The 16,224-nt window shown below is 43.9% G+C and overlaps 1 protein-coding gene across 1 annotated transcript in view; it reads right to left on the bottom strand.

Moving 5' to 3' along the window:
* Positions 1-16,224, bottom strand: part of NINJ1 (ninjurin 1) — a 54,434-nt gene that overhangs the window by 5,399 nt on the left and 32,811 nt on the right. The window contains exons 2-3 of the mRNA XM_083156179.1: positions 6,898-7,123; positions 702-871 (exon numbers count right to left, since the gene is read on the bottom strand). Of these exons, the coding sequence (XP_083012305.1) occupies positions 720-871; positions 6,898-7,123 (378 nt within the window). The 3' untranslated portion in view covers positions 702-719. The remainder of the gene's footprint in view (positions 1-701; positions 872-6,897; positions 7,124-16,224) is intronic.

The following is a 16,224-nucleotide window of genomic DNA, read 5'->3' as shown; positions in this document are numbered from 1 at the left end:
TCTGATACTCCTAGGGTGCCGTGATTTTAAAAAGATTGGGAACCCCTGGACTAGGGGGTAACTTTACAAAAGCTTCTAAAAATGGAAAAAGGTGTTTCTTGGTACAAGGAAATTCCCATGTCCAACAGATCTATGATCACAACTAGCTTGGGTCAAATCAAATTCCCTGTGGCAATTTAGCCACTAGGGGACACTGTTCTAGTTAAGTTTATACAGCCCACTCATGGTAATACATTTAATTATGTAGGTACACAGGACTTTCTGTGTGGAATTTGTTATTTGAGCAGTAAATAAAAACATTAAAAACTTCTAGGGCGGTATTCAATCTGTGCCCCTATTTCTGCCGGCGGAAATAGCGGCACTCGCCTATTCCATGCTGCTATTACCAACATCATTGAAGGCTTTCAGATTCTGCTTTTTTTGTTAAAGTCCAATCTGAGTTTTTGGTAGCAGCTGCTAATTGTCGAATTTAGGGCTGATTCTGTCAATTTAGCAGCCGTTCCTGACAAATCTCAAACGTTCCGACATGTTACAGTCGGAGAGGGTCGTAAATGCCCGTGATTCCGACTGTCGGTTCGGGATTGTATACCCTGCTAAATGTAGAAAGGTTTCAGCACAGCTATGGTGACATAATGTTATACACTATGACTTAATTATTTTATTCATTCTATGGTTCTATTAAGATACATTTATATATTTACCTCTTGTTATGTTCTGCTCTATAGTTTTGTTGGAACCTCTGCTGGTTTTTGGACACCAAATGCTGTAATAAACACATTGACCACCACGATGACGAACACCAGTCCCGTAGCAGCATTATTCAGGTCGTCCAGTTTGGCGTGTCTGGCAGGATTGTTAAGATCATACTTTACTGCAATAAAAACAGACCTCAGTTATACACTCTGATGTGTTATAAACCTAAACAGTGATCATAATAAATACTTTTTTTTAATTCAAATTTTATTTAGCGGATACATAATACATATTTTAATATTTACAGATATAATACAGTATATGCTTGAGAGTAAATACAATTAAAACAATCCTTGTTTATATATTAACACACTCTTATTTATATACTAAAACATGCCTTTATTTATAAAATAATACATGCTACTAGATGTTACACTTGTGTATCAAACATACTAGACGATCATATCAAGTGTGTATATGCAATCTAACATATCTGCCAACGTGAGCATCGACACAATAATTAAGTACATTCATGCTTGGCCACAGGTGATTTAATTAGTACATCAGTCAATTTAATTTAACCATCTGTGCTGAGCAATAGATATACTTAAAACCTGAACCATTGAGGTGCCTTGAGGACCGCGTTTGAGAACCTCTGATATATATCCACAGCTCCATCATTGTGTATTTAGTAATTAGCCTTTACTTATAGTAGTACTTCTGATAGGAATGATGTCAAAACAACAACATGTAGGCATTCATTAGTGTTCATTCCAGCACCCGCTATCTTTGAGAACCCATGCAGTTCCTGTTCCCTGCCTGGGGTGTCGCTGTCTGCTGTGGAGTACAGGTCTGGTTTGCATATCATTGATGATGTACAGATCACACTGTGCTAGAAACACTACAGCAGACAGCGACACCCCAAGCAGGGAACAAGAACTGCATGGGTTTTTAAAGAGAGCGGGTGCTAGAATGTTGCTATTGGCAACCAATCAAATCCTGTCTATTATCTTTTAGAGCAGTGGTTCTCAACCTTTCGTCCTCAGGACCCCCAACAGTGCATGTTTTCCAGGTCATCCAGCAGGTGCACAGGTGCACTCATTCACTGACACATTTTAAAAGATCGGGAAAAAAAGGTGGAGCGCTAAATGGATCAATTGGATATCACAATTTTAATATATATAAAATATTAAAAAACAAGCAATTTATAGAAAAACAATAACATTAATGTCAATGACAAAAAACATAATTTTTTTTTACATATATAATAAAGGACAAGGAAGACAATACTTATGTCTCTGCGTAGCTGCCTTGGTATCCCTTGGATTAAGGGGGGGGGGGGGGTTGTTGCTCTCCGGGTAGTGCACTACCGAAATGGTGGTTGGCAAGTTGCCGTCCTAGATGGTATTAGGAGACGCTAGAGGAAGGTCTGGTTCCCAAGATTGGGGTCCTCACTAGAATGTGCTGATCCCAGGAGTAGTTGCTGTGGTCAATTTTCTCGCTGGAGGAAGATCTGATTACCTTCTTGGATGAAGGGTCCTCACGATAATGCGGTATTAGATGTCCACAGGGTGCGGGTTGATGACTCCCAGTTGGAAATGGGAATAAAACTGGGATCCGGAGGGTGGCAATGAAAGGGAGAGCTTCCTGGAGAGTATCAGATGAAGGGGGGGGGGGGGGGGGGGGGCAGTAAGCAGAGTTGAAGATTCTTCCCAGTCCTTAGTAGTAAAAGCAAAAGCAAGTGCTGCCTAACGTGTTTCGTCGTGATCTCACGACTTTGATAAAGTCGTGAGATCACGACGAAACATGTTAGGTAGCACTTGCTTTTGCGGTACTTATGTAGTAACTGGGCTGCCGATTTTGAAATCGGGTCCATCACATCGCATCGCACCCGACCATATCGCATGCGATGCGATGCGATGCGATGCGATGGACCCGATTTTTCCATAGGATTCAATGTTAAAATGGACTCTGTCCATTTTAACATAGAATTCAATGGGAAAAGGGGTCCTTTTCATACCCCTACTATCCAAGTGGGCATGGAGTTGGATATAAACCTGTGGCGAGCGTAGCGAGCCACCGTGCCCGAAGCGTGGCGAGCGTAGCGAGCCCCGCGAGGGGACACAGAATACCGTCCCCTCGCGGGGCACGCTTCGCTCGCCACGCTTCGGGCTCGGTGGCTCGCTACGCTCGCCACAGGTTTATATCCAACTCCATGCCCACTTGGATAGTAGGGGTATGAAAAGGACCCCTTTTTCCCATTGAATTCCATGTTAAAATGGACTCAGTCCATTTTAACATTGAATCCTATGGAAAAATCGGGTCATCGCATCGCATCGCATGGTCGTATGCGATGCGATGCGATATCGCATCGCATCGCATCTGATTGTATGCCTTAACTTAAGGCATACAATCAAAAAATCGGCAGCCCAGATACTACATAAGTACCGCTTTTGCTTTTACTACTAAGGACTGGGAAGAATCTTCAACTCTGCCTACTGCCCCCCCCCCCTTCATCTGATACTCTCCAGGAAGCTCTCCCTTTCATTGCCACCCTCCGGATCCCAGTTTTATTCCCATTTCCAACTGGGAGTCATCAACCCGCACCCTGTGGACATCTAATACCGCATTATCGTGAGGACCCTTCATCCAAGAAGGTAATCAGATCTTCCTCCAGCGAGAAAATTGACCACAGCAACTACTCCTGGGATCAGCACATTCTAGTGAGGACCCCAATCTTGGGAACCAGACCATCCTCCAGCGTCTCCTAATACCATCTAGGACTGCAACTTGCCAACCACCATTTCGGTAGTGCACTACCCGGAGAGCAACAAACCCCCCCCCCTTAATCCAAGGGATACCAAGGCAGCTACGCAGAGACATAAGTATTGTCTTCCTTGTCCTTTATTATATATGTAAAAAAAAATTATGGTTTTTGTTATTGACATTAATGTTATTGTTTTTCTATAAATTGCTTGTTTTTTTTATATTTTATATATATTAAAATTGTGATATCCAATTGATCCATTTAGCGCTCCACCTTTTTTTCCCACTTTTGTATCCACTAGAGGGCTTCACACCCCTCAAGTAGGAGCAGCTTAGCGACACACCCCATAGGGCGCCTATTTCTACTCTGAGTTTCCAATCTCGAGTATACCTCCTATTCTATTACATTTTAAAAGATCCACAGGTGGGGCTAATTACTTCACCTGTGATTCTGTGTGGAGACCTGGAAAATGTGCACCCCCTATGACTGCCAACATATAATACCCAACACCTTCTGGTAATTTTAATTCCTTCTGAGGCCAGAGTAATAAAATGAAACAGCCTCAGTTACCAGACTGTACTGGCAATTATAATTTATAAAAGAGTGATAAGATTTCTTTAATAAAAAATAAAAAAAAAGAGTAAGAAGAGTTGGTTTCAACTTCTAAAAATTTAGTTTTTAAAATCCAATATATATGAAACCGTCCACACCTCAGACTTGGCCCTCGCTGAGTTTTACACGCTCGCTGTTCCTATCAGCCCCAGTTAATACGGTTTTCCCAGCAGCAGATTAGCAAAGCATTTTTTCTGCTGTGTGACTTCTTATACATGACACATCAACCTCACATCATGGGGTGAGAGAGATTAAACTTCGCCACAATTACTGTATATGTCTCGCTATTGGTATATTCCGTGTCTCCTCCTCCCATATGGTACATTCCACTGAGAGAAACTTTCCCTAAGGCCCTGTAGATAATAAGCAGCGTCACCTCCAGTAACGAATGCCTATATAATGCAGCGAGACAATCTGCCTGTCATTCCAGCCTAGTTCATTTATAATACAGCACCCGATCATATTACACTGAGACCAACTTTTATTTTTTACGAGTACATTTCATGTGATACAACATTTAGCACTAATATAATGAGAAAATCAATGACCAAAGTATCATTTTTGCTCAAAGATATTTAGCCATATGTTGCAGCTTTATGTCTTAGTGAGTTATAGTAAATCCAGGATTACATCTCCTGAGTATAGAACACATTGCATAATCTGAAACGTAAACATCACCTGACCGTGAATAATGCTTAAATATTAATTACTGCACTAACTAACTGATGCTGCTTTCAGACCGCAAAACTGGCTTTGACCCTGTATTTGAAAACGTTTCCAAAAACGGGTCTGCCAGGTAAAACCCCTTTCACACTGCATCTCTTAAACGGTATATTACCGTTTAAGTGCGGTTTTTAGACACTGGCAGACCCGTTTTTGGAAACTTTCCAAAAACAGGGTCAAAGCCAGCCAGCTATGCAATGTACTGTCCCAACTAACTGCAGTGCCCCCCCGCCCCCCGTGTGCAGCCGGTACCTCAGTTATTGCGGATCCCGGCACTACAGTATGGACGGTTGCACGTATGAAAAAAAGTGTCTTTCAAAAAATGGCTGCCCCATAGGAAAACCTGTTTTAAAAAACTGTCTTTGGTATGGGGGCAGCCATTTTCCGAAAGTCACTTTTCTTATAAGAAAAGTGACTTTCGGAAAATGGCTGCCCCCATACCAAAGACAGTTTTTTAAAACAGGTTTTCCTATGGGGCAGCCATTTTCTGAAAGACACTTTTTTCATGAGTGCTTCCGACCATACTGCACTGCCGGGATCCGCAAATTACAGATCATTGGCTGGGTCCTAAATACCGTTTCAGACCCGATTTTGATGCCAAAATACTGGGTCTGAAACGGGTAGGACCCTCCATTTTTACCGTTTTACAAAATCGGCTTTTGTAAAACGGTAAAGTGGTCCTGCACCTTTCAGACCGCACAGATTACCGTTTTAAAACGGTTAAAAATCTGCAAAATACCGGTTTTTAAGTGCGGTCTGAAAGGGGCATAAGTAGCCAGCCAGTAACTATAATGCTACTGTTGGTCATCACAGACAGCCTTATAGTCAATAATTATACAGTATACAATATTTATAATGCAGGTACAATGAATTCAAATGAACTGTGGTATAAAAAACAAATTATGTAACAATTAGAGGTTGTCGGCCACTGTAAATCCACCGCTCTCTTTGTCCTCCCCCCTGTTTAGGAAATAAGTAGGGGGGGTTCCATATCTGCAATGCCTCCCATAACTGGATCTGCCAGGAGCTGTATCACACAGACCGTATAATGCATACTGACTGATACTGTCACATATTATTTCTCTGCACTCATCTGTACTGGAGAAGGCTGAGGGATTACGTCCTCCTGCACAGCAAGCTCACAGTGCAATATATTACTCAGCCTCAGACGATGGGGAAGGTACTGAGAGAGGGACAGTCTATGTTCTAAGCGGAGTAGAGAGGAGCAGGTTAGAATGAGGAAGTCACTTCAGTGATCAGAGAACGGTCACATTTCTGGGCCTGGGTGACACCGGCCTCCATCAGGACACAGAAATAAAAGAGAATATGCATGTGTAAAACTCTAGGCACTAAGAACATTGCTAACCAGAACAATTATAACAAACTCTGCAATTGAACATGGAATTGAATTTTGGTTCTTAGCATAATTATTTAGCATAATTTTGGGCTGGAAATATGGGCCCAACTGCCATGCCCAGCCAAACCCAACCAACCCAAGTCATCACACTAGTAGTAAGTAGAAGTTTAAAGGAGATATCCAAGTAACTGAAAACTGTGGTAAACCTGCGTGTTTTTGGGTGCTGCAGCCCCATTTTCTGTTATTGGGGATTTTGCTTTGCCTGTCTGAGGCAGGCAAAACAAAATCCCAGATAAACTGCGGCACATGTCGGCTTATCTGGGATAATTGGATCGGTGATCATGGGTAAATGGGCACCCCTCTTAGTGTTAAAAAGTGTTAAATTAATAAGTAGCAGCTTTTGTCCAGAATCCAATTTGCTGTGGTAATTTACTGCAGCTAATGGATTTGGCTGGGGTTATCCAATTAGCTCCCATAATCGGGGATTATACTTCATGTGCCTTAGGCATAACCTGTGTCAAAACATGGGTTTCTATACTTAATGACATCATCACTGACTCAGGTGGGTGGGTGTGGGGTAATGATATGCATGCCCCGCCCACTTGATGATGTGAATTGTGTCAAGCCCTGCCTAACTCTTTTCTACCTCACCTCCGCATCTCCCGTACTCAAAGTAAGAACAGTAAGATTATAGGATTGATTTGTGGCTGATCTCCATCAGTATGATATAACAGCAGGTACAAACCGATGAAGATGAGAAGCACGCCCACCACAACCTGGAGGACGAGCGATATGGAGATCAAAACAATGAGAGGAACATAAAATGAGAATGAGGGTCCCTGCTCGATTACAGCTTTCAGTTGGGAAGCGTTGGCCATCAGGAGGGCAATATCCAGCATGCTCTCTGCTGCGCTCTTCTTATTGGCGTAATGGTTTATATTCAAGTTTCTTCTGCCTCTTCCAGGTACAGCCTGTAATGAAGACACATATGTATCATGATGGGAGCGTGACTGTATTTAAACACATATTAGCTTATAGCAGGACAGTACATCTGGTCATAACATTAGATATTGCTTAGTAAACTATTTATTTTGGACTTCATTTCAATTTCCTAGCACATGTGCATTAGATAATCCTTTGCAATTAAAGGTGGTGTCACACTGGGGATGTTATCATTAGATCACAGCAATTGACTACATCCGTATTATAAAGTAGTGTCGCATCGAGCACATTTAATAAATACAGTGTGGCAACAAAGTTTTTGGACAGCCACCGATTGTGTAAGTTGACTCAAAAAGATGAGAGAGGTCTGTAATTTCCATCATAGGTACACTTCAACTGTGAGAGGAAATCACATTGTATGAATTTTAAACAATTTATTTGTATATTCTTGCGGAAAATAATTATTTTAGTTAAACTCAATACAGTACTTACAAATTACAATTACAGAGGTCAAACGTTTCCTGTAGTTCTTGACCAGGTTTGCACACACTGTAGCAGATATTTTGGCCCACTCTTCCATGAGATCTGTCAAGTTTTGGGGCTGTCGACCAGGCAACACGGACTTTCAACTCCCTCCACAGATTTTCGAGTGGGTTGAGGTGTCCATGACCTTGAAATGCTTCTTGTGGAGCCACTCCTTAGCTGCCCGGGCGGTGTATTTGGGGCCCCCATTCATCCTCTCAATACGGATCAGTCGTCCTGTCCCCTTTGCAAAAAAGCAGCCCCAAAGCATGATGTTCCACCCACATGCTTCAGAGGGGGTATGCTGTTTTGGGATTCCACTCATTCTTCGTCCTCCAAACACGGCGAGTGGAATTTATACCAAAAAGTTCTATTTTGCTCCCATCTGACCGAATACATTCTCCCAATCCTCCTCTGGATCATCCAAATGGTCACTGGCACACTTTAGATGGGCCTGGGCATGAACTGGCTTAAGCAGGGGGACCTTTTGGGCGCTGATTTGAATCCATGCCGACGTAGTGCATTACTAATTGTAACCTTTGTGACTGTGGTCCCAGCTCTCTTGAGGTCATTGACCAGGTCTCCCCATGTAGTTCTGGGCTGATTCCTCACCGTTCTCAAGATCATTGATACCCCACGAGGTGAGATCTTGCATGGAGCCCCAGGTCGAAGGAGATTGGCAGTGATCTTGTATTTATTACATTTTTTAATAATTGCACCAACAGTTGATCTCTTCTCACCAAGTTGCTTGCATATTGTTGAGTAGCTCATCCCAGCCTTGTGCAGCTCTACAATTTTGTCCCCGGTGTCCTTAGACAGCTCTCTGGCCTTGGCCATGGTGGAGAGGTTGCAGTATGACTGTGTGAGGGTGTGGACAGGTGTCTTTTATACAGATAACCAGTTTGAACAGGTGTCATATATACAGGTAACAAGTGGAGGATAGAAGAGCTTCTTAAAGAAGTAGTAACAGGTCTGTGGGAGCCAGAAATCTTGCTGGTTGGTAGGCGTCCAAATATTTATTTATACAAGAATATACAAATAAATTGTTTAAGAATCATACAATGTGATTTCCTGGTTGTTTATTTTTTTTTTTTTACACATTCTGTTTGAGAGTTGAAACGTACATATGATGTTACAGACCTCTCTTTTAAGTGAGTCAACTTGCACAATCGGTAGCTGTCCAAATAGTTGTTTTTTTTGCCACTGTACATTTATCTGTCAGACAACTTTTGTTGCCCAAAATGCCCTTATTGTGGCATTTGGCAGACAAGATTTCCACACCAGTTCCACACAATAAAAACATAATAGTCCACACTACTGATAAAACCACACCCAGCTCTGATTGGAGCCATCTCAAGGTATGGGCACATTGAGCAGCTGCCCAGGGCTCCATGGTTTTAGGGGCTTTCGAGCAGAGGTGGGCTGGTGTCTTCGGAGATTCATTAGAGGCAGATAGACAATGCCGCCAGGCCACTATCATTAAAATTACTCATAACCAGAGACGCTAGTCAGCATTATCTACCAGCCTGCAACCAAACAGTTAATGGCTGTCAGCATGCTGCATGCTGATTGGTGGATGGCTAAAGCCATCCACCACTAAGAGGGCTATGGAGAGCTGGAAGAATGCAGGCCAGCTATACAAGTATACGGATGAAATACAGGTATGTTGGGAGAATGCAGGCCAGCTACTTCAGGTACATAGATGAATGCAGGTTCACAGATAAATACAAACAAGCTGGAAGAATGCAGGCCAGCTCCTTAATGATCACAGGTAAATGCAGATACATGGATGAATGCAGACAGTGAATGGCTGTCAGCATGCTGCATGCTGATTGGTGGATCCACCAATGAGAGAGCTATGGAGAAACTATGTGGCATGCAGTTGAGGTCATGCTGGATTCCCAACTGTGGGGAGTTCATCCGGCACCCACGCGGTAAGGAGTGGAAAATACAGACAGCATGGTCGGAAATAAATTCCTGTGCCTAAGTGTTTGAATTACAAAAATCTATTTATACACATTTACCACCAAGAGCTAAAATTGCTGTTTCACTACCTTATGTAAAAGTATTTCCAACATCTATTAGCTTGCAAAATAATCCCCACATTATATTACATACATGACATAATCCAAAACCAACTGTTGTGTACATTTTATTACATTCATAAAGTGTCTGAGTGGTTTCTATTGGCAATCTTCAATAGAACTCCCAGGAGAGTAGCGAAGTATGGCTGTATGCTTAATATTTAACAAAAAAACACCAGCACTCAGCCACAAAGCTGTAAATGAAGCGGAAAGGAGATAAATAAATCAGGATTGTGTGAGTGGGTGCCGGACGGGGTCCCGACAGTTAAAACACAGACAGACGGGTTCCCGACGGCCACCAGCTATTCTCCCTCGTGGGGGTCCACGACCCCCATAGAGGGAGAATAGAATAGGTGGCGAGCGCAGCGAGCCACTGTGCCTGCAGCGAGCCCGCAAGGAGCTTGGTTGCGCTCGCCATGCTGTCTGAGTGCGGCCAGTCAGTATCCCGATGTCGGGCTAATGACTGTCGGGATCCCAACTGTCGTAACCCTATACCACACCAGTGTGAGTGGTATGACCATTATTCTCTTTTTTGCATTCAATCTCTGGAAAACCCCAAACTATTTAAAGAAAGTATTCCAAGTATGCCTCTTAAGAACAAATAGCGACGGCTGAATAGAAGGAGCCGGGGTAGTCTAAGGAGCAGGTGCATTTTATATAGTGTGGAGTCACTATAATCCTGGATGGGAGCAAAACAAAAAGGACTTAGCATATGGACAGATCAGGTTGAAAGGTGTGAACACAGGTATTGGTTCTTATTTTTGTATAGACACAGGATAAATAGTGGATATTTTTCCATACAGATCATAAATACCCATTTTTTTATTGCAATTTGCATTTTTAGCTAGGGCATACTACCCTATGGGCCTAATTCAGTCCTGATCGCAGGTCAAGTTAGTTCTCAAAATGCACAAAACCATTTACAGTACGGGGGGTTATTTTGTTTCTGTGCAGGGTAAATACTGGATGCATTATTCTAACATTGCACTTTAGATTTCTGTTTGAACACCCCCCACCCAAATCAACTCTCCCTGCACGTTACATTTGCAGTGGAGTATTGTTTTGTTTATTTTGAGAACAAATTTGTCTGCGATCAGGTCTGAATTAGCCCCCCCCCCCCCCTTCCCCCCCCCATCTAATCTAAATCTCTCTGCACAGTTTACATCTGCAGCACCTTTAATTTACATTACCCCAAATGGGGCTAATGCCTGGTTCACATTTACACATTTGTGGTAATATTGTCAGGCCTTCTCTGCATCTGAATATGCATGTACTTAGACACCCATTTTGGGCATCTTTAGAAGCAGAAATCCCTCATTTAGACCCTCATTTTCTCACTGCCAGCAATGGCACCAAACCTTTGGGTCCAGCTGTCCCGCTGCTAACCAGGTCCTATGACTGCAGCACCAGCAGCAATGTTTAGACACCTTGTTCTAAAATATCACCCATACACTAGTATGATATGACCCTTTTCCACAAGATTGCAACATCCCCTCCTTAACACCTATGACTGCCAGCAGGTGACCTCTGACCCCTGACTGCGATGGCTCAGTAAAGCTTGAAGTAGTTGTACATCAGAGACTCAGCAAGTTAATTATTTTCTGCTCTGGTGTAAAATCGGGATAAATATTCATGAAACACAGGCACAAGTGAACGCTAAAGCTAAAATATTTCTCCTCATGTTGCACATAAAAACATTTTGGAAAAATAACTGAAAGTATTATGCTGAGCAGGTTGAAAAACACAAAAATATTCTGCAATGAAGGCTCCTTCGTTTCACAAGAGTTTCACAAGGTTTCACTGACTAGTTCCTATTTTCTCAGTGCGGTCATCTTTTGGTTTCAATCTTTTTCCCAGAGAATCGCAATTTTGGAAATAAAACTTGTCACAGTAAAATTCTGGGAAACACAAGTGGCACTGGGCTGCCCTGAGGAGCTACACAGAATCCGACAGCAGTGCGGCTATCTGCCCTGCTTCTTACAGGCAGTCACATGGCTTGTACATCAAACCACGTCATTTGGATCTCTGTGTTGCTGTTATTTAACAAGATCCTTACACTGGTGATATCAGAGATGGAATGCGGTCCCTGGGTCGACAATGTCTAGATCGACAGTCACTGTGACTAGGTCGACACCTAAGATTGGTCGACATACCCTAAGCCGACAATGGCAGAAGGTTCACACAAGCTTAAGGTCGACATGGTCCATATGAATAAGGTCGACAATCCAAGTGTGCATAGAGCAGTAATGGCTAACCTTGACACTCCAGCTGTTGTTGAACTACACATCCCAGCATGCCCTGCTACAGGGCATGCTGGGATGCGGCACTTACGTAGTCAGTGTAGTGTCCCTGTCAGCATCAGCGTCATGTTCCCGCAGCCAGTGTAGTCAGCTTGTGTCTGCGACTGTGTGTACGTTCGCACCTAACCGGAGCTTACACAGTTAGCGTAGTCAGTCAGCATTGTGTCTGCGCTTATTACATTGTGAGGGAACCATTGACCATTTTTAACCTGCCTGACATGACAGGTGTGAATGTGTTCCTGAAACACCCCCACTATCCACGTCAGCCCGAAGCGTGGCGAGCGCAGCGAGCCTCACGAGAGTATGCGTTACGCGTCCTCCCAACCTGTTCATACCCCCACTATCCACGTCGGCGTGACCACCACGTGCCCCGCGTATAACTTGCCGTGTATTCCGCGTGCGCTTGCCACACTTCGGGCTTGTTTTACACGTCCGCTCGGCATGCTTCGGGCTCGGTGGCTACCACTTTATAAGGTCAACTCCACGCCGACGTGCATAGTGGGGGTATGAACAGGTCGGGAGGACGCGTACCGCGTGAGCTCGCCACGCTTCGGGCTGACGTGGATAGTGGGGGTTTGAAAAGGAGGCATTTGCCAGTATGTAATATGGAGCACTGGCAAATGCGTCCTTTATTGTGCACGAGACGCACATGCTACTGAACCCCTAACCCTGGCTGCCTCGATGAAGTGGACACGGGCAGGATTGCCGTACCCTGCTGTATGAATTACTGAGATGCACAAGCGTATAAGACACTCGTGTGTCTCAGGCAGATGGAACGCCTCTCCGCCGGCGCAGGGGATCTGATGGTTACCGGCGCTGTGTGAGAGGCACTCACTAGGCTTGCCAGGGACGCTGGGGACAGAGGTGCAGCTCACGGGGACACTACTCTGACTACACTAACCTGCCGTTGGGCTATGCTGATAGCGTAGCATAGCATGTCGCCATGAAACTACACAAGTACTCAGCGAAACATGCTAGATGCGAGTTACACTTATTCGGTGTCTATGTCGACAAAGACACCCAAAAAACAGAAATATATATATTTTGACCATGTCCATGTAAACCTTGTGTCAAAGTTGACTGAGGGTATGTTGACCATCCTTAGGTGGTGTCGACCCAGTCACTGACTGTTGACCTAGACAGTGATCGCAAAAACCCCCAAAAATAGTGGGTCCCTTGGACTCCTCACTTAGAAAATGTCCTACCTGACTTTTTCTGGGTCCCAACGGAATAAAGCGTTCTCTCCCCTTCTACCCAGCATGGCACATGTGGGTCGGTCTTTAGCTCTGGATAGTCATCCATCCATTGACTGACTGGCCCATAGGCCAAAAAATCTAGTTCTCCCCCATCGATGGCAAAAGTATTCGACATCGGTCATAAACCATCAATGATTTTGAATCATCAATGGTCGATGGCCATCAGTAGCCTGAGTAAGCTTAGATTTACTCAGGCTGCAGTCACAGAGGAGCATTGTGACGGTTTCTCTAAAACTGTGATCAGATCGCAGTTAAATACGATCGCAAATGGTACGGATCGTAGCCCGCATTTCAAGGGGCTGAAAAAGCAAAAGAAATAGTCAATACATCTAATCGCAATCCCTTTGCAAGTTGACAGACAGGATATTGTGTTTGGATGTAGACACCGGCAGTTTTCTTGGTGTATCAGAAAAACCGCAGGCGCACCTAGGCATTTTAAGGGAGGGTGTGTGACCTCCATCAGCCTGTCTCTGTTGTAGAAATGTAGAAAGGTCAGACTTATGATTGCACAGAGTGGAGAAATCATTCAATGGCTGATGAATTGCGATTGGATGTGCGACAGACAGTGCCGTCGAGAGAGAGAGAGAGAAAGAGAGAGAGAAAGAAAGAGAGAGAGAGAGAGAGAGAAAGAGAGAGAGAAAAAGAGAGAGAAAGAAAGAAAGAAAGAGAGAGAGAAAGAGAGAGAGAGGGGGTGGGCGGGCGGCACTTTTTACCAGGGCCCAGGACTGCTGGAGGGGCCCAGGGCCCACTCCCATGTTGCAGGGAGACGGGCAGTGGGGAGATAGATGACAGAGAGAGACAGCTACAGCGGTGACCACGCCCCCTCTATTTTACTGGGGCCAGGCCATCTCCCGGCAGCCCTGGCGTCATATAACAGATAGCAATATTTTCCCAATTCACTCACAGATTTATACGGGGTGGATTTTCTTCTGTCTGGGCGGCAGCTAACTACTTGCAATCTGCAAATTTGCTGAATCACTGCTGTTGTCCAATTGCAACGCATTTACACATACGGTGGCATACTACTGGGAGAAGATACAAAGGCGCAGGAATTGCTCTTCTGAAAAAAAATGAGTGCTATGTTCTGTTTTGTATTTCCTAGGTGGGGCCAGAATGAGTTATCTACAGTAGCAGGTGTCAACGGAGATTACCTTATTGTTGTTGCCATATCTCACATGCACAAGAGTGACCTGCCCTTAGTAAACCAGACCGGTGTCTGCACATTACATAACACGATTGTTACTTCTTATTACTGGTAAGAAAATAGAGATTCTTCTTCCTAATAACAAAATTAATCAAGCTAATAAAGAAGAATGCTAAAATCAGTGTGCTGCTATTGAGTAAAGCTCCATACACACTGGTCGACTTTCACCTGAAAGCTGCTCAGTTTTCTCGTCACCTGAAAGCCACCCAGTGTGTAAGGGGCAATGATGAGCAGTGAGCGCTGATGCACACTCCTGCATAATCGCTGCTAGCTGCCGCTGACCGGCTGGATCAGCGGCAATGTGACGGCTTTCCATAGCCTCCTGCTATGGAAAGTCATCCACCCCGAGGAAATCGCTGGGCAAGGGGAAAACATTCAGTGTGTATGCACTGAGCATTTTTCAGCCCTGTGATTTTCCCCATCATCGGGCACCATACCTGCTGGGCAATATCACCCAGTGTATATGGACCTTTAATATTTAACATCAGGTCTAAAGCTGGGCATACACTACTGCAATCACCCACGAGCCTTGTGGTCTTTTAACATATGATGGATCGAATGCGACACCTGTTCCCCATCTGGCCCGCCTCCGGGAGGGAGGTCCGAGGTCGGACCTGCATGCCGGTCCGACCTCCAACTCAGGTCCGATGTGCACGGGACCTTACATCAGACCAGAGGGGACATCATACTGACCGGATTTGGGCCGATTTATCGTGCCGTTCCGTCATTAATCGGTGAAATCAGCCTTAATACACACAGCCTAAAATCTTTACTGTATAGTAAGCTACAGGGACAAATTAAGAGAGGAAAGCGCTCCTGTGCATGCTCAATGAGGTGGCGCTTCTGTGCATGCTCAATGAGCGCCACCTCCTCTATGGCACCGACCGCAGCACTGTAGACTCTGGCTTTTCTAATGCGCATTTCTCTGTGAACATGGCACTCGGGCTTTATTTTATTCCCTACTGCCCATGTGCAAGTCACAGGGAAAATGGCTGCAGTTGAATTTGTAATGACAAAGAGAAGGGGGGAGATGATACCCGCACCAGTCTTTAGTAATGAGACTTTCTTCTCTCCTCCAATATTGGTATTCTTCAGGGATACTGTAACCTCTGTTTATCAATAGGAGGTGCTACCTACTACTTGAATACAGATTCATAACAAAAATAAGAAAAGAAAGTATATTGTAGGTGCACTGAAAGTCATTTAATGTCGTATAAAATTTAACTTTTAATTGGTATGCAATAAAAATCGGTGAAATATTAAAATTTATAAGAAAGAAATAAAGAGCAGAAATAAGATTAAAATGTAATGGCCACAGCTCTACTCTGTCCTATATTTGCAGGGTTAAATAATCCCTGTGTGTTATAACTATAAGGGATAGACCCGCGGCAATAGGAGAGAGCCGTCTATTATACAGACGGCAGCTACTGAAATAAGGACTAGCCGAACGGGGACATTTGCCGGCTAATTAACGGCGCATAAAAAATGTGCATCTAGCCCAAGAATGATAATGTATGTAAAGCGGAGATACTGCCATCTCTGAAAATTAAACTAACTTGACTGTACTAACCAGTGTATTATCAGAGATTTGGGAAGAGTAAGAATTGGCAGATAAACGCAATACATACACACTGTCCAATCTCCAGTGGCAATTAGAGGGTGCTATTATTGTGAATAGGATAACTAGCAATAAAACGACTTAATAATCTAAGATATATCCCTAATCGCAATACCTCTTCAGTGATAAACTGTGACACTGTCTCC

This window comes from Crinia signifera, chromosome 8, assembly GCF_055691185.1.
Source record: "Crinia signifera chromosome 8, ASM5569118v1, whole genome shotgun sequence".
Taxonomy (NCBI): Eukaryota; Metazoa; Chordata; class Amphibia; order Anura; family Myobatrachidae; genus Crinia; species Crinia signifera.
This window is presented reverse-complemented; position numbering and strand designations above follow the sequence as displayed.